We start from the raw sequence: 17,664 nt of genomic DNA on the forward strand, positions 1-17,664 counted from the left end.
CAGACTTTCCAATTCCAGAGAATCTGAGTTCAGTTCCCAGCATCTACCTCCAGTGGCTCAGGACTACCTGTAACCCCAGCTCCATCCAGGTGATCCAGTGCCCTCTTTGACCTCTGTGGGTACTGGCACACACATGCCATACAGAGTCACAGACATACATTAAGAAACATCTTAAAAAAAATAAAAGGGGGATGGGAGCTGGAGAGATGGCTCAGAGGTTATGAACACTGGCTGCTTTTCCAAAGGTCCTGAGTTCAATTCCCAGCAACCACATGGTGGCTCATAACCATCTGTAATGAGATCTGGTCCCTCTTCTGGCATGCAGGCAAACATGCAGACAGAACACTGTATACATAATAAATAAATATTAAAATAAAAATAAAAAGGGATGCGATGGTAAATGTGTATGTTTCCAAATGTTAATGCTAGTGTAGCATTATTTTTTAAAATCTTGTGAATAGCTGAGCATGGCGACACACACCTTTAATCCCAGCACTCGGGAGGCAGAGGCAGGCAGATCTCTGTGAGTTTGAGGCTGGCCTGGTCTACATAGTTGAGTTCTGGGATAGCCAGGGCTATGAGAAAAGACCCTGTCTCAAACAAACAAAAAAAAAAAAAACTGTAAATACTTTTGTAACTACATAATTCATCATGTGCATATATGTAATTGATTTTTTGTGTTCAATATTTAAACCATTTCCGATTCATTGTTGCCACCATAAATAATAGCCCAGGTGTTTTCTATTATCTCCTTAGGATGAACCCACACAAATTAATATTAGATAAAGGATATGGCCTCTTCCTGGTGAAAACAAACACTGCCATGTAGTCCTCCAGAAAAGCTGCGGCAGTGAGCAGTCTTGGGACGGCTTGCCTGTTTTGCTACACCACTGATAACACGGCTATTACCTGGTCCAAAACTTGATGATTTAATCACGTTTAATGGACTGCGATTTTAATTATTTATTTACTTTGGGTTTACTATTTCAATCTATAGCTCATGCTGGCCTGGAACTATGTATTAATAATCCTCCTGCCTCTTCGTCCTGAGATTATAGGTGTGTGCCGCCACACCCACTTAAACTGTGTTTTTAATGAATTCTGAGGTCTAATTGTCAAAAAAGGGAAAAAAAAAAACCACCTGTTTTAAAACGTAATACAAACAAGGGAAATGTAAAAGATATCCACAAAATGAATGTATGCTAATGTTCTGAAGAAGTGTCACATAAAATAAAAATGTTATTATTGTATCTTTGTGGGAAAGATCAAGATACCATGAAACATGTAAACATCAACTTATCAGACAAAAAGTGAAAGCAGAAAAACACAGCTAATAAAAATGCAGGATAACTGCTGTTGTCATTTCAGAAGACTGTTAAAGATGAATGTGGTGAGAGACTGCAAGACTGGTCTGCAGTGACTGCATCCATAGGACACAGTTACTTCCCAAAAGAACCTCTCCAATTAGAACCTCTCCCTTCGAACGGGAGCGGTTCGGGCCTGCTGACTCTGAGTCTTGTTTTGCTTAAGATGTGTGGAGAGACGGAAACGTGTCATGTGTGATGGAAACGTGTCATGTGTGATGCCCTCGGAGGCCAGGAGAGGGTGTTAGTTAGAACTGGAGATTCAGATGGTTGTTAGCCCCCATGTGGATGCCGGCCACCGAACCTAAGTCCTCTACAAGAGCAAGTCCTTTTAACTGCTGAGACATCGCTCCAGGCCACTAACCCCCTTATTGTTTTTTAAAGATTTATTTTAAAAATATTTTCTAATAAGACTATAATAAAGGTGTTTCTCGCATGTCTGTGTACCTAAGGTTTCTTTTTTATTTATGTGTGTCTGCCTTTGTGAGTTTATGTGTGCTTGAGTACAAGAGCCCAAGGATGTCAGAAAAGGGTGACAGTCCCTAGAACTGGAGTTAATGGTGGTTGTGAGCCACCGTGTGTGCACGGTGGCCGGGTGGGGTGGGGGGTGGGGTCCAGGAGACTGAACCCGGGGCCCTGCAACTCCCCAGTGCTGGGTATGTAAGCATTTACCGCCATGCCTGGTCTGATATTTTTTTTTAATTCTTTTCCTATTTCAAATTTTTCTTTAATTTCTTTCATGGAAAATAAAGAATTGTAATTAAACTAGCTAAATCAATGAGATGAAAATCAGTGGCAAATGTGTTTTTTTGTGGGTTTTTTGTTTTGTTTTGTTTTGTTTTGTTTGTTTTTTGTTTTTCCAGACAGGGTTTCTCTGTGTAGCTTTGCGCCTTTCCTGGATCTTGCTCTGTAGACCAGGCTGGCCTCGAACTCACAAAGATCCGCCTGCCTCTGCCTCCCGAGTGCTGGGATTAAAGGCGTGCGCCACCACCGCCCGGTGGCAAATGTGTTTTTTTAAACTAGAAATTATATAGAGAGATAAATAAAAGAACCTTAAAAAATTTTTTTCCTGATTAAGTTTTATAGAATTCTGAGCTAGAGAGATGGCTCAGAGGTTAAGAGCATTTACTGCTCTACCAGAGGACTGGGGTTCAATTCCCACCACCTATGTCAGGTGGCTGGTGACCATATTTAACTCCAGCTCTAGGGGCTGTGGCCTCTGCTGGCCACACTGCACAAGCCCCAATACACACACATACACACACATAGAGTTTAAAAAAAATCTGTTGAAAGTTTTATAGAATTCTGTCAACATTACCTTTTGGGCAGCTCACAGCTTCCAGGGGATCTGACACCTTCACACCAATGCATTTAAAATAAATTTGAATAACTTACTTAAAAAACATAGAAGAATGCCGCCTTTCTTACCCTCCTCGGCAGGACTTAGGCATGTCACTTCCTCCGGGATGCACGCATCTGACACTCTCCCTAGGTCTGTGTGTACCCCTGCCCTCTCTCCTTGGCCTTCTCCCAGCACTTCTCTTGAGTTATGTCTACCCCACACTACGGCCTAAGAACGGACCACTTCCTTTTATCTCATGTCAAAGTTTTCGGGGATGACGGCTCAGCTTCCCATTCCGTAAGGGCGAAGCGGTGGCTCTACATGACAGCTCTCGGTTTTCCTCCAGGAGTCCTTTTACAGGAGCCAGCTTCTCACCCACCCCCTCGCGCCAGAGAGTACTTTCCAGAATTACTCTCATATCCCGTCTACACGAGAGCGAAAAGAGGTTGACGCTTTTTCATCTACCTTCTCCCACGAGTCTGTGCTGCCAACCTAACTTCTTCGTAGGAAAAAGACAAACGCATTCAACCGGGCACAGCCGAAAAGACCAGTTCCTAAACCTGATCTCCTGTGCGGAGATGGGAGGCAGAGGGTGGGTGACATTGGCTCAGTTCACCGTACCGGCAAGAAAGCCAAAACCGCCGATAAGGGCGCTGGAAAGAGAAAACGAGAAAAGCCGAGTGGGGACAGCGGGGCCGAGCAAGCAGGCCCGCGGGCCGTGAAGCCGCGCGCCTCCCGGGTAAGCACCGTGCAGCCTTGCCCCGCCGCGCACCGGCCGAGGCGCGCGTGGAAAATGTCGCATCCGCCGGACTTCGCAGTCCCCCCTCCCTGGAACCGCCCCACACCCATCCCGGGTCCCCGCTGCTGAAACGGCAAGGGGCGGGGAGAACAAAAGCCAGACCCAGCCGTTCTTTATTCCATGCAACCGCCCCGGAGAGAATTCGGTCCCGAGGAGCTGGGTCCCCTGGCACCGGACCGCACTTAAACCTCCCGGGAGACCCACTCTCCTTCCGCGCTGCCTCCGAGCGCCCCGCCCCGCGCCCCGCCGCCGCCGCCACCGCCCACTTAGGCTTCCGCGCTTCTGATTGGGCATCTGCCCTGCCAATCTGAAAGCTGTCAACGAATCACGCTTTCGGAAAGGCCGACTGAGAACGGGGGGAACAGGGGAGGGCTTCCACCCTGGCTCCCCGGGGCGCGAGCCTAACGCCCCCAAGCGGCCGGAGGCACTGGGCGGGGTGTCATTTGCATAACGGCCGCCCCTCGATCTCCCCGCCCGGGGCCGGAGTCCCGCCCCTCACCCATCTAGATATCTGTTGGACCACCGGCTGGTCACTCCGACCAGGCAAGCCTGTGGGGGAGCTGGACGGGTCGGTGCGGGCGGTCCCGGGGGCGGATTGGCTCGGGGAGTTTGCAGAAAGCAGCTGGGGGGGGGGAGGCGACTATAAGAGCGGGGACCCAGCCTCGGGAGCCCCGGGAGACGCTGATCGCGCTCGTGGATAGTTGTGCGCGGCGGCGACCGTTGGCTGGGGGTCCGGGCTTGCCTCTCCTGACCCTCGTCCTAACGTCGCTGTGCCTGGTTATATATTTTTTGGGGGGGGCTTTGTTTTTTGTTTTTCTCAGTCAGGATGTCCGCCCGCGGCCCGGCTATCGGCATCGACCTGGGCACCACCTACTCCTGCGTGGGGGTCTTCCAACATGGCAAGGTGGAGATCATCGCCAACGACCAGGGCAACCGCACCACCCCCAGCTACGTGGCCTTCACCGACACGGAGCGCCTCATCGGCGACGCCGCCAAGAACCAAGTGGCCATGAACCCCACGAACACCATCTTCGACGCCAAGAGGCTGATCGGGCGCAAGTTCGAGGACGCCACAGTGCAGTCGGACATGAAGCACTGGCCGTTCCGAGTGGTGAGCGAGGGTGGGAAGCCCAAAGTGCAGGTGGAGTATAAAGGGGAGATGAAGACCTTCTTCCCCGAGGAGATTTCCTCCATGGTCCTCACGAAGATGAAAGAGATCGCCGAAGCCTACCTGGGGGGCAAGGTGCAGAGCGCGGTCATCACGGTCCCCGCCTATTTCAACGACTCGCAGCGCCAGGCCACCAAAGACGCGGGCACCATCACGGGCCTCAACGTGCTGCGCATCATCAACGAGCCCACGGCGGCGGCCATCGCCTACGGCCTGGATAAGAAGGGCTGCGCCGGCGGCGAGAAGAACGTGCTCATCTTTGACCTGGGCGGTGGCACCTTCGACGTGTCCATCCTGACCATCGAGGACGGCATCTTCGAGGTGAAGTCCACGGCCGGCGACACCCACCTGGGTGGCGAAGACTTCGACAACCGTATGGTCAGCCACCTGGCCGAGGAGTTCAAGCGCAAACACAAGAAGGACATTGGGCCCAACAAGCGCGCCGTGCGCCGCCTGCGCACCGCCTGCGAGCGCGCCAAGCGCACCCTGAGCTCGTCCACGCAGGCCAGCATCGAGATCGACTCGCTCTACGAGGGCGTGGACTTCTACACGTCCATCACCCGCGCCCGCTTCGAGGAGCTCAACGCCGACCTCTTCCGAGGGACCCTGGAGCCGGTGGAAAAGGCTCTGCGCGATGCCAAGCTGGACAAGGGCCAGATCCAGGAGATAGTGCTGGTGGGCGGCTCCACCCGCATCCCTAAGATCCAGAAGCTCCTGCAGGATTTCTTCAACGGCAAGGAGCTGAACAAGAGCATCAACCCCGACGAGGCGGTGGCCTATGGCGCCGCAGTGCAGGCGGCTATCCTCATCGGCGACAAGTCGGAGAATGTGCAGGATCTGCTGCTACTCGACGTGACTCCGTTGTCGCTTGGCATCGAAACAGCTGGCGGTGTCATGACCCCACTCATCAAGAGGAACACCACGATCCCCACCAAGCAGACGCAGACCTTCACTACCTACTCAGACAACCAGAGCAGCGTGCTGGTGCAAGTGTACGAGGGCGAACGGGCCATGACCAAGGACAATAACCTCTTGGGCAAGTTCGACCTGACTGGGATCCCCCCAGCACCCCGTGGGGTCCCCCAGATCGAGGTCACCTTCGACATCGATGCCAACGGCATCCTTAACGTCACCGCTGCCGACAAGAGCACCGGTAAAGAAAATAAAATCACCATCACCAACGACAAGGGTCGTCTGAGCAAGGACGACATCGACCGTATGGTGCAGGAGGCAGAGCGGTACAAGTCGGAAGATGAAGCTAACCGCGATCGCGTGGCAGCCAAAAACGCAGTTGAGTCCTATACCTACAACATCAAGCAGACGGTGGAAGACGAGAAACTGAGGGGCAAGATTAGCGAGCAGGACAAAAACAGGATCCTCGACAAGTGTCAGGAGGTGATCAACTGGCTCGACCGAAACCAGATGGCAGAGAAAGATGAGTACGAACACAAACAGAAAGAGCTTGAGCGAGTGTGCAACCCCATCATCAGCAAACTTTACCAAGGCGGTCCTGGCGGCGGAGGCGGCGGCTCCTCTGGAGGACCCACCATTGAGGAAGTGGACTAACTAAGCTCGCGCTGCAGTTCGCGTAAACCTCTTTTCCTTTCTCCCCCGCCCCCTTCCCCTTTTGTTTTGGTTTCTTTGAAATGTCCTCGTGCCAAGTGAGATCTGTTGTTGGAAGTCTTTGGCCTGGTGCATACATGCGAGAGGAAAGGTGCAACAACTTAGTTTAGTTACAAAAGGTTAGTTCTCAAGTTTGATTGGAGGGGAAAATGAGGTTTCTCTTTAATGCATTTTAAGTGATTGCTGAGTTGAGCTTTTTTTTTTGGTTAAGCTTAGTTTGTACGTGGAGATTTGCTCGAAATGGGAAACCTGATGTTTGCACACCTGTCCTGTGGAAGCTTGGTAACACTAAATACAGAGGAGCTTGAATTCCTTATTTTTATGTACTACTTTGAGAATAAAGTAAACATTGCAGTAATTTTAAAGACAGGTATATTCTGTAAACACATAAATGCACATTTAAAGTAAAGCTGAAATTGATCTCAAAATTGCTGTCTGGAGTTTTCAGTTTCTTCTTCCCATGTTTTACTTACATTGATCTTTAATCTAGTATGATGTGAAATTTATCTAATCCAATTTTCTCTAATTCTCAGATGAAGTTCCTGCCTCGAATCACCAACAGTTTAAGGGGTGAAGAATCTTGGTAACCGTGCCCTCCCCCATTTAGTATACAGAAACCTGATGGGATCTTCAAGTGCATCTTAACTCCTAAGCCCTAGATTTAGTATCCAAGTTTAAAACAACAATAACAAAAAACTTACCTAATGTTGCAGGAAAATACACACTGTGTTCCAGAGTCCTGTATAAAAGAGTTTCTCTAGAGTAACAAAAATGACAGCATCTTTTCATATAGCCAAAGGGAGGATAGAAACCTGCACCCTGTGACATACAGGTTCCTGGAACAAGAGCCAGCAGGCAAGTTTAAAAGTGTTTAATGTTGAGTCCAAGTCTGGTCAAGCTTGTTTTAACTTCCTATAAAACAGCTCAACTGCCAAGCTTATGACAAATTCTGTAAGAGCTGGTTTGACAGCCGTAATTCCTTGGGACGTGGTTCCTTTTCTGATTTGAAGATCTTAAGAGCTTTTATATTTGTCTCCAATCACTACTATAGTTAAATGGTCCCATCACATTTGTTTATTTGGGGGTGGGCACTTGTGTGAGTGGCTCTCTTCACCTTGTGTGTCCCCAGGATTGACCCCAGGTTTTCAGGTTGGTGGTAAGTGCCTTTACCGGCTGAGCCATTTAGATTTTAATGGAATTATGTTTAAAAGCTCCTTTAAGGGGAACTTGGAAGAAATTTAGTAGTTTGATTTGAAATGCATAGTTTTAACAGCACATAGACATTTTAATATCTTCCTAACATGATAAAAATTTTCTTCATGTTATTTTTAAAATACTAATGAGTTTTAGAAGCTATATTTTCAGTTTAATAGGGGATCCTTCATTATTCACAGAGGTTTATTTTTGGAGTAATAGTATAAGTTAATTTAAAAATTAGGAAACAAGTTAATCTAAGGCTATTGGGTTTGGTAATGACCTTCACATTATAGGTGACCCTTAGGTATAGATAGATCTTTTAGCAAGCCTCACTTAGGTGGAAGAAGGAAGATAAATGGACAGTTGTGAAATTGTTTCCAAAATTAGAAAATTTTCAAAGATTACACCATACTCCATAAATGTAAAGGCGGATTAATTTATGAGTGTAACACTAAGTTTACACTCATAAAAAAAAGTTTCCAGCAATGAGCATTAAAAGATGCTGTGAAACAAGGCTACACAGACCATCACATGCACATTTGATAAAGTACTTTGATGCTAATAGATTTAGAATGCTTTGTTTTTGAGACGGTGTCTTAAGTAGCCCAGGCTAACCTGAAGCTCTGTGTAGCTGAGAATGACCTTGTAATCTTGATCCTGCTTTCACCTCCCAAATGATGGGATTACAGTGACTTTTTTTTTTTTTTTTTTTTTTTGAGACAGCCCTGGCTGTCCTGGAACTCATATGTAAACAAGGCTGGTCTCACTGGGATCCACCCACCTCTGCCTTTCAAGTGCTGGGATTAAAGGTTTAAAGTGACTTTTTACTTGAGTTTTACCAGGACAGTATTCATTATATATTGTTCTTTTATTAGTCCTTTATGAATTCAAGGATTTTGTTTTTATTTTTATTTACCTGTCCTGAGGAGTGGAGGACCGGAAGGCGGTATTGGACTCAGCACCTTGTTCATGCTAGCTGAGCATTCAATATCCCCAGACCTCTGATGAAAATACCCCTGCTCTAATTTCAAATAATAAGGCCTTTCTACAACTGCGAGTTGGTATGATTGATTTCAGGCCTCACTTTAGAAGAGATTTCTAAGGTCTCAATGACCAAAGTTACTGTGGTCTGACCTCCATCCACTCACTATTACACTAGCCTCCATGTATTAGATACCTCGTTTATTGGTATTTGGAAAAGTAAACCAGCCTTTTTGTGTAGGCTTTTACATTTTTAATTCTATCTTCTCAAATTTATCTAGATTTGAATATTACTCAGATAATGCCACTAAAAGTAGCCATTTAGTGTTTCCAAGAGTTAATTGAAACTGGTAACTCAAGAGCACCTGGGAGCTCCTTACCACGTGTTAGGCTAGCCCTGGTCATATAACAGTGGAAACAATGCTTGCTCTTAGGGGGGGGCATTAAATTACAGTTCAGGGAATAACTAACATCATTTGAACTTCCAGCTAGTAGCTGGGGTGGCTAACACAAATGCCCTATGCTTACAAATAGAAAGCTAAAGGCTAAAACAAGAATTTATTAAAACAGGCACATTTGTATCTGAACATCTGATTACTTTGTCTCTGTTTTGAGGTGATAAAATGGAGATACTCTGTCCAAATAAGATATAATGATGTTTACAGTATTTGAGATAGATGACGTTTTAAACACTCTGACTTTAAATTTCTTGTACAGTTTTATATGTGTAACGGAAAGGCATTAAAACTTACAGGTACCTTAGGAGATATTGTTACTTACATAAAACTTAACATAATAGAATTTTTAATACATCACACATTAAATGTTCAATGGAGGCTTAAGGAGAAGACTTTTTGAGAATTATTGATCGTTTAATTTTTTTATATTTAAAAAATTTTTATGTAGATATTTTGCCTGCATGTATAGCTACACCATGTGTGTACCCACTGAGGCTAGAAGAGGGCATGGGATCTGGACCTGCAGTTACAGACAGATGTGAGCTGCCAGGTGGGTGCTGGGCATTGAACCTGGATCCTCTGCCAGAACAACAAGTGCTCTTACCCACTGGGCCATCTCTCCAGCCTCGGTCTTTTTTTCAAAATGACAGTTGGATTATGTGCGTGTGTGTTTGCATTCCTGCCACGGCGCACGTGTGGAGGTCAGAAGACAACTTGAGGGGGCTCGCCTTCCACCACAGGAGTCAGTCCTAGGGACTGAACTGAGGCTTGTCAGCCAGCACCTTACCCCCTGAGCCTTCGCACCAGCCCCTCACTTTTTTTTCAGTATTGTGCTGAGGATCTAACCAGGGCTTTGTGCATCCTAGGCAAGCACTCCAACTGAGCTACATCCTCAACCCCATAGCTGTCAATCTTACATCTTAAACAGGAGTGCAATCTGAACATGTGGAGGAAATAAGAAGATCATTTGTGAAGCTAAGGGGACAGGCATAGAGGACATTCCCACTTTATCTTTTCTGTTGTTGTTGTTTTGTTTTTTGTTTTTTGAGACAGAGTTTCTCTGTGTAGTTTTGGTGTCCTGGATCTCGCTCTGTAGGCCAGGCTGGCCTTGAACTCACAGAGATCCGCCTGGCTCTGCTTCCCGAGTGCTGGGATTAAAGGAGGGCGTGTGCCACCACCGCCCGGCTAACATTCCCACTTTAAACTGTAGGTGTAGAAGTTGTGTTGTAAAGCATATTCCCCTTGCCTTTGGATACTGGAAATAAATAAAAAACAAGACAACCTTGAGCACCCGAGTTCCATCCTCAGGCTCTGCATCACAGGAGAGAATTCCCACAAGTTGTCCCTGACACTCCACCTGTCTATTATAACACACATACACATGTACACATAAATGAATGTGAGTAAAGATTTAAACTCATAACCATATTTCAAGACCATTGCTAAGGGAATATGCATGTTAAGATTAAGAAATAAGAGTAAGAGAGGCAGCCCGGCAGTGGTGGCACACACCTTTAATCCCAGCACTTGGGAGGCAGAGGCAAGCAGATCTCCATGAGTTCCAGGACAGCCTGGTCTACAGAGTGAGTTCCAGGACAGCCAGAGGTACACAGAGAAACCCTGTCTCAAAAAAAAACAAAAACAAAAGAACAGGAGGAGTTAGAGAGATGGCTCAGTAAAGAGCACATACTGACCTTCCTGAGGACCTGAGTCCAGTTTCCAGTACATCATGTGGATAACCTCGGCCTGTAACTTCAGCTCCAAGGTACCTGACACCTCTGACCTGGATGGGCCCTTGTATTCATGTGCATATAACATACACACACACATAATTAAAATAACAAAATGAATCTTAAGGGGCTGGAGAGATGGCTCGGTGGTTAAGAGCACTGACTGCTCTTCCAGAGGACATGGGTTCAGTTCCCAGCACCCACATGGCAGTTCACAGCTGTTTGTGACTCCAGTTCCAGGGGATCTGACACCCGTGGCAAAACAACAATGCACATAAAATAAAAAATAAAATTTAAAAAAGAAAGAAATGAATCTTTTTTAAAAAAGAAATGAGTAGGAATGTTCTATTGTTTCTGTATGCTTAATGCATGCATAAATAGGCATGAGTAAATGTTCTCAACTAGAAATCATATACAAAGTTTCATTCCTGAGTAAAAATTACAGGGCATTGAAAGAATCCAGTTTTATCCTTTCGTTTTTGTTTTGTTTTGTTTTTGAGACAGGGTTTCTCTGCATAGCCTTGGCCATTCTGGAACTCGCTCTGTAGACCAGGCTAGCCTCAAATTCACAGAGATCTGCCTGCCTCTGCCTCCAAAGTGCTTGGATTAAGGGCATTCACCACCACTGCCCGGCCAGTTTTGTTCTTGGTATGACTCTTGGAATGCAGCCATTTTTAGAACATTTGCAGCTGGGCGATGGTGGCATAAGCCTTTAATCCCAGCACTAGGGAGGCAGAGCCAGGCGGATCTCTGTGAGTTCGAGGCCAGCCTGGGCTACCAAGTGAGTTCCAGGACAGGCACCAAAGCTACACAGAGAAACCCTGTCTCGAAAAACCAAAAAAAAAAAAAAAAAAAAAAAAAGATTTGCATTTCTGGTTTCGTGGGACCGAAGTTAGTTTTAAAATGTCTTGTCTTTAGAAAGAACCAGGATGCCATGGGCACTCTTCCACTGTCAGTGCAGGGAAGGCTGGCTGCAAAGTGAAGTTCAGGAAAACGAGCAGGAATGTTTATGCCCTATTTGGCATCACAAGTGTTTTGTTTCTCGATTCTAACCTGCTATGTAGCCCAGGCAGGCTTTGAACTCCTGGTCTTCCTGCCCCAGTATCTCCAGTGCTGGGAATACAGGCATGCACCCCCATGGTCGTCTCAAGCATTGTTCTTTTCTTTCATGGCAGAATTACAATACTGGAAATCTATCTGATTTTTTCACTAAATAAGAATATGAATTTTTTTTTTTTTTGAGACAGTGTCTATATAGCCCTGGCTGTCCTGGGTTAGCCTGGAATTCACAGATCTGCCTGCCTCTGCCTCCTAAGTGTTAGTGGCATTAAATGTGCCACCATGCCCAGCACAAGTATATGTTTACATCCAGTTAATGCCAGGTCTTAAATTCTGAGACCAGAAACTTTGTTCTGTGTTACATGCTCTTAGTTGTTGTTTTTTTAAATTAAAAAAAATGTATTATGAGTGTTTTGTGTGTATGTATGTATGTATGTATGTATGTATTATGTATGTATGTATATAGTGTGTGTACTTACTGCTCTTGGAGGTCAGAAGAGGAGGTTTTATTGCTAGAAATCCGCAGAGTCTGTACAACAGGCAAAGGAATTTATTAGAAGATAAAACTCACTACAGCCTGAAAAACCGAGCTATGGTCCACGATGATCTTCTTCCTGGTCCAAGATCTGCCTGGTCCGCCTCCGCATCCAAACCACGAGGCAGTGAAGAGAGTACCACTTACATGCATCCCAGGTCTTTTTTTTTTTTTTTTTTTTTTTTTTTTGGTTTTTCGAGACAGGGTTTCTCTGTGTAGCTTTGCGCCTTTCCTGGGACTCACTTGGTAGTCCAGGCTGGCCTCGAACTCACAGAGATCCGCCTGGCTCTGCCTCCCGAGTGCTGGGATTAAAGGCGTGCGCCACCACCGTCCGGCGCATCCCAGGTCTTAAGGGTCCCGAGAGGCCACACCTTAGGGGCATGTACTTCAAGGTCAGAGGCAGGTATAGCAGTTACCTGCTGCTTCTCTGGGGGCAGTGCTTCAAGGTCATAATCAGAACAGCTATCCACTACAAGGTTTGATCCCTGAAGCTAGAGATGGAGTTATAAGCTACCATGTGGGTGCTGGGAACCAAACCTAGGTCCTCTGCAAGAATGACATTAATCTCTTCAAACCCTGCTTTTTAGTTTCAATAAGATCTTAAGGAGTTTCTCTTGATTAGGCACAAACAACTCTTTCTCTCGCAGGGTACTTAGGAGTATTAAATACTTAGAAAGTAACTTTGTATTTCTTTTTTATAACAGTATGAACTTTAGGAAGTTTGTTCCTTTCATACTGCATGTGTGTGTAGGCATGTGCTTCCCTGTGCATACGGATGGTGGGGGATGAGCGAGCTCTCACTTCTACCATGTGGGCCCAGGCTGGCCTCCAGCTCACCTCCAGAGTGCGGGGATTCCAGACACGTACCGCCATGCCTGCTTATGCATCTTGATCCTATATGTTTTAACTTCGCAGGAACTTCCTTTCACCTTAGTTTAGACTGAGGTTAGAGATGGTGAGGTCTACAAAACCTTTGGTGTTCTGTTAGCACTGAATGCATTGAGTGGGCTGTCTGCAGAACGTTATCCTTACGTTCTCTGCTGATTGCGGAATAATAGATTCCTTGGTCTTAGTCTTTCCTGGAACCTTATCTCATTTTCTCCCAGTTCGCTCCACTCCGGTTTGCAAGTACTGGTTGTTAAATAATTGTTGGCATCTGGGACATTCTCTTTCCCTTTCAGTAAGTAAGCCCACTTGGCCCTTAGCCTCAGACTAGCACTGGAGGTGTACAGGTGGGTGTAGCTGAATTTTTCTCCGGTCCTGCCCAGCCCCACAGACCTCACAGCCACTTATAAAATAATCACTCAGAAGCTTATATTAATTAAAACTGCTCAGCCATTAGTTCAGGCCTACCACTGACTAGCTCTTACACTTAAATTCAGCCCATTTCTGTTAATCTATATGTCACCACGTTTTCCTTGGCTTTACCTGTGTGCCATTACATGCTGCTCCCTGGACGCCAGGCTTGTGTCCCCCTAACTCAGCCTTCCTTTACCCAGAATTCTCCTCATCTGCTTGTCCTGCCTGGCTACTGGCCAATCAGTTTTAATTACTAGAAGTCTCTGTGTGTTTACTTGGGTCTGAGCGGCTGTGGACCAGGTGGGACACAGGAAAACTTCTAGCTACAGATGGGTTTCCATGCATTTAAATTAACCTCATCAACAAGTAGAACTGATTCAGTGAACAGGACAGGGATTTATTGATTACAGTTTTAGACCACCATAACCAGTGACTGGGAGACTAGGGCAGGCAGTGACGTGCCAATGGCTGTAACTGTAAAGTTTATGGGCATATTTACTGCGCTTCTCATTCCCATTCAGCTGTGGGGATACAAAAGCAGACTCATTAGGCATTCCCAATTGCCTGCCTCTTCATCTAGCATTGCTTATATAGGAGGGGGAACATAACCCAGTCTTCCTTTCAGTTCAACTGCAGAGAGAAAGAACAGGTTGGTGACCTGAAGTGAACATAAACTCACTTGAATATCCATCAACTCTGAGCAAGTCAGTCTTGCTTTTGTTTTGAGCAACACTAATTTTGAGTACTTATTAAGGCTAATGTTTATATACTGCACTGGGTAGGTTTTGGTATTTGTTGTTTTGTTTTTTTGTTTTTGGTTTTTTTTTTTTGAGACATGGTCTCTCTATACATCAGAGACAGCTCAAGTTAACTAGGAACTCACCTTGAAGGCCAGGCTGGCCTCTAACTCACTGAGATCCACCTGCCTCTGCCTCCTGGCTCTGCCTCCCGAGTGCTGGGATTAAAGGCATGTTCCACCACCACCTGGCTTGTACTAGTTAGTTTTATGTCAACATGACAAGCTAGAGTCATCTGAGAGAAGGGGGCCTCAACTGAGAAAATGCCTCCATAAGATTGGGCTATAGGTAAGTCTTCAGAGCATTTTCTTAATTAGTGTTTGATGGAGGAGGGCCCAGTCTGTTGTGAGTGGGGTCAGCCCTAGCTGGTGGTCCTGAGCTTTTTTTTTTTTTTTTTTTTTTTTTTTTTTGAGACAGGGTTTCTCTGTGTAGCTTTGGAGCCTGTCCTGGCACTCACTCTATAGCCCAGGCAGGCCTCCAACTCACAGAGATCCTCCTGCCTCTGCCTCCTGAGTGCTGGGATTAAAGGCATGCGCCACCACCTCCTAGTATTCTTTTAAAACTTATTTATTATATATACAGTGTTCTTTTTTTAATAAGTAAATTTTTTTAAACTTTATTTTATGTGCATTGGTGTGAAGGTGTCAGATCCCTTGGAACTGGAGTTACAGACAGTTGTGAGCTGCCATGTGGGTGCTGGGAATTGAACCCAGGTCCTCTGGAAGAACATCCAGTGCTCTTAACTCCTGAGCCATCTCTCCAGCCCTATATACAGTGTTCTAACTACAGGAATGCCTGCACACCAGAAGAGGGCTCCAGATCTCATTACAGATGGTTGTGAGCAACCATGTGGTTGCTGGGAATTGAACTCAGCGTCTCTGGAAGAGCAGCCACTGGGGTTCTATAAGAAACAGGATGAGTAAGCTGTGAGGCACAAGCCAGTAAGCAGCACCCCTCACGGCCTCAGCATCAGCGCCTGCCTCCAGGTTCCAGCCTTATTTGAGTTCCTGTCCTGACTTCCTTTGCTGATGATGAATTGTGATGTGGAAGTATACGCTGAATAAACCCTTTCCTCTCCAAGTTGCTTTGGTTATGGTTTCTCATCATAGCAGCAGTAACCCTAACTTATTCCGCCCCCCCCCCCCCCACACACACGTTAATCAAAAATTCCCATGACCTCTGACTTTTCAGAAGTGGGTTAAAGCCAACTTTCACTAGTTAAAAGAACTGTTCAGAATATTTTATTTCCGTGCCCATAGTCCCTTCCACTAAACGAACTCTCCAAATCAACCTAGGTCCAACAATGTTTCGGCTTCATCGCGCTAGCCATGGCAGTTTGGAACAGGTCTTTACTATACGACCGTACTTAGTTATTCCGATTAAAGCATAGGGTGGTGATGGTTTTCATCCGGGCACCGCAGTAAATGTCAAGTCCGGCAGCGGGGAGGTGGGGGGCTGGCAGAGCACTCCCGGCCCTCCGTCCGGCGGAAGCCCCGCCCCTCGGGCGCCAGCCCGCCCGCGGCGTGGCCGTATCCCTGGTGACCGCTGTGGGGTGCTCACGGAGGTGACACCATGTTGTCGGTGCCGGAGTTTTATTCCAGGAGGAAGCAGTTCGACGGGCAATCCTCCACCCGGCTGGACGTAAGTGAGGCTCTCGGGGCCGGTGACAGGCGGGCAGTGCTGACCGGGAGCCGCCCTCGACGGGGCGGGAGGTGTAGCAGGCACCGTGGGAGCCCTGCGGGACTGGATGGGGAAGCCGGGACGCTCGGGCTCCTGTGCTCACGGTTCTCAGGAACAGTGAGGGCATATTTGCCTCCAAACACAGAAGTAGAGAGGTGTGTTGTCAGAAGTGAATTGGATCTGACGTTCCACGCAGATATGTAGACTATCATGAAAGCCCACTCCTCTCTGTTAGCTTGTGAGACAGGTAGTCCTGCTGCATTAGAAGCATGCCTGCTCTGGACTGGGGGGGGGGGGGGAGGATGGGGGGAGAAAGGCTGGTTGTTTGTCCCCCTGTGTGAAATTCTGTCCCTGAAGGTCAGGGACACTTTAGAGCCGGCTGTCTCCCCTCGCCTCTTATTGCCCCCTCCCACGAGACAGGGTTTCTCTTGTAGCCCTGGCTATCCAGGAACTCACACTGTAGACCAGGCTGGCCTCGAACTCAGAGATCCTCATCCCTATGCCCCCGGAGTGCAGGGATTAAAGGTTTGCACCACCACCACCACTCCCTGGCTTATTTATTTGTTTATCATTATTTTTTAATGGGAGTTTAATTTAAAGGTGTAGATTAATGGTTACTGTATGGCATCTTTGAGCTACACTTCTTTCCACCTTTTCCCTTCCCTTCTAACCCTTCCCTGTTCTCCTACTTTCCATCTTTCATCCTCTCTCCCTTTCCTTATTGAAACAAAAAGGATGACACCAAGTAGAAACACAAAACAATGAAGGGATGGCTCAGCGATTAAGAGCACTGGCTGCTCTTCCAAAGGAACCAGGTTCAATTCCCAGCACCCACAAATTGCCTCATGGCCGTTGGTAACTCGAACTCGAGATCCAATGCCCTCTTATGATCTCTTCCAGCATAACACACACGTGGTGTACAGATAGACACACAAGCAAAACACCCACACACACAAAATAAAACTAAGAAAGGCTGGTGTCACTTGATTGGTTGAATACTTGCCTAGCGTGCACCCACCCCTGCCTTGGATACGGATCACCCAGCATCACATAAAACAGGTATAACGGTGCTTGTCTGTAATCCCAGTGGAGAGGTAGAGACACGAGGATCAGAAACTCAAGGTCCACCTGGCAGTGGCGGCGCAGGCCTTTAATCCTATCAGAGACAGGCAGAGCGCAGTAAGTTCGAGGCCAGCCTGGTCTAGAGATGGAGTTCCAGGACAGCTAGAGCTGTTACACAGAGAAAACCTGTCTCAAAAAAACAAAAACAAAAACAAAACAAAAAAAAAACAAAAAAAGAAGAAGAAGAAGAAGAAGAAGAAGAAGAAGAAGAAGAAGAAGAAGAAAAGAAAGAAAGAAACCCAAGGTCATCTTCAACGAAGTTAATTCGGTAGAATTCACAAGGGAATAACAGAAAATAGTAAAGGTTATGGGGACCTGTGGGTTGTAAAGTGAACTTTTGTTATATTTGATGCAATCATTTCATTTTACAGCAATGTGGATTACGATTAGGAATGTGGTACTGGAAAGATGAAACCAAAACTCTGGAATTTAGAAGGTAAAGTTTGACCAAAAAAAATTTTAAGGCATTTTTATGACAATTACATGTGCTGGGGCTGGGGTGATGGGGGA

The 17,664-nt window shown here is 46.5% G+C and overlaps 2 protein-coding genes across 4 annotated transcripts in view; both read left to right on the forward strand.

The window, feature by feature from the left end:
- The first annotated feature begins 3,902 nt into the window (after nt 1–3,902).
- Hspa2 (heat shock protein family A (Hsp70) member 2) lies at nt 3,903–6,724 on the forward strand. 2 transcript variants are annotated; one of them, XM_059279356.1, is made up of 2 exons: nt 3,903–4,073; nt 4,327–6,724. In XM_059279356.1, the coding sequence occupies exon 2, from the start codon at nt 4,332–4,334 to the stop codon at nt 6,237–6,239; it is 1,908 nt and encodes a 635-aa protein (XP_059135339.1). In that variant the 5' UTR covers nt 3,903–4,073; nt 4,327–4,331; the 3' UTR covers nt 6,240–6,724. The 2 variants fall into 2 exon arrangements, with proteins under 2 accessions (XP_059135339.1, XP_059135338.1); XM_059279355.1 differs by having other exon boundaries at nt 3,904–4,048.
- Nucleotides 6,725–15,831: 9,107 nt separating this feature from the next.
- The window catches only part of Ppp1r36 (protein phosphatase 1 regulatory subunit 36), a 20,379-nt gene continuing 18,546 nt past the window's right edge, over nt 15,832–17,664 (forward strand). For both annotated transcript variants that reach the window (XM_059279645.1, XM_059279646.1), the window contains exons 1-2: nt 15,832–15,993; nt 17,526–17,590. In XM_059279645.1, coding sequence (XP_059135628.1) covers nt 15,925–15,993; nt 17,526–17,590 — 134 coding nt within the window. In that variant the 5' untranslated portion in view covers nt 15,832–15,924. The remainder of the gene's footprint in view (nt 15,994–17,525; nt 17,591–17,664) is intronic.

This window comes from Peromyscus eremicus, chromosome 14 (assembly GCF_949786415.1).
Source record: "Peromyscus eremicus chromosome 14, PerEre_H2_v1, whole genome shotgun sequence".
Taxonomy (NCBI): domain Eukaryota; kingdom Metazoa; phylum Chordata; class Mammalia; order Rodentia; family Cricetidae; genus Peromyscus; species Peromyscus eremicus.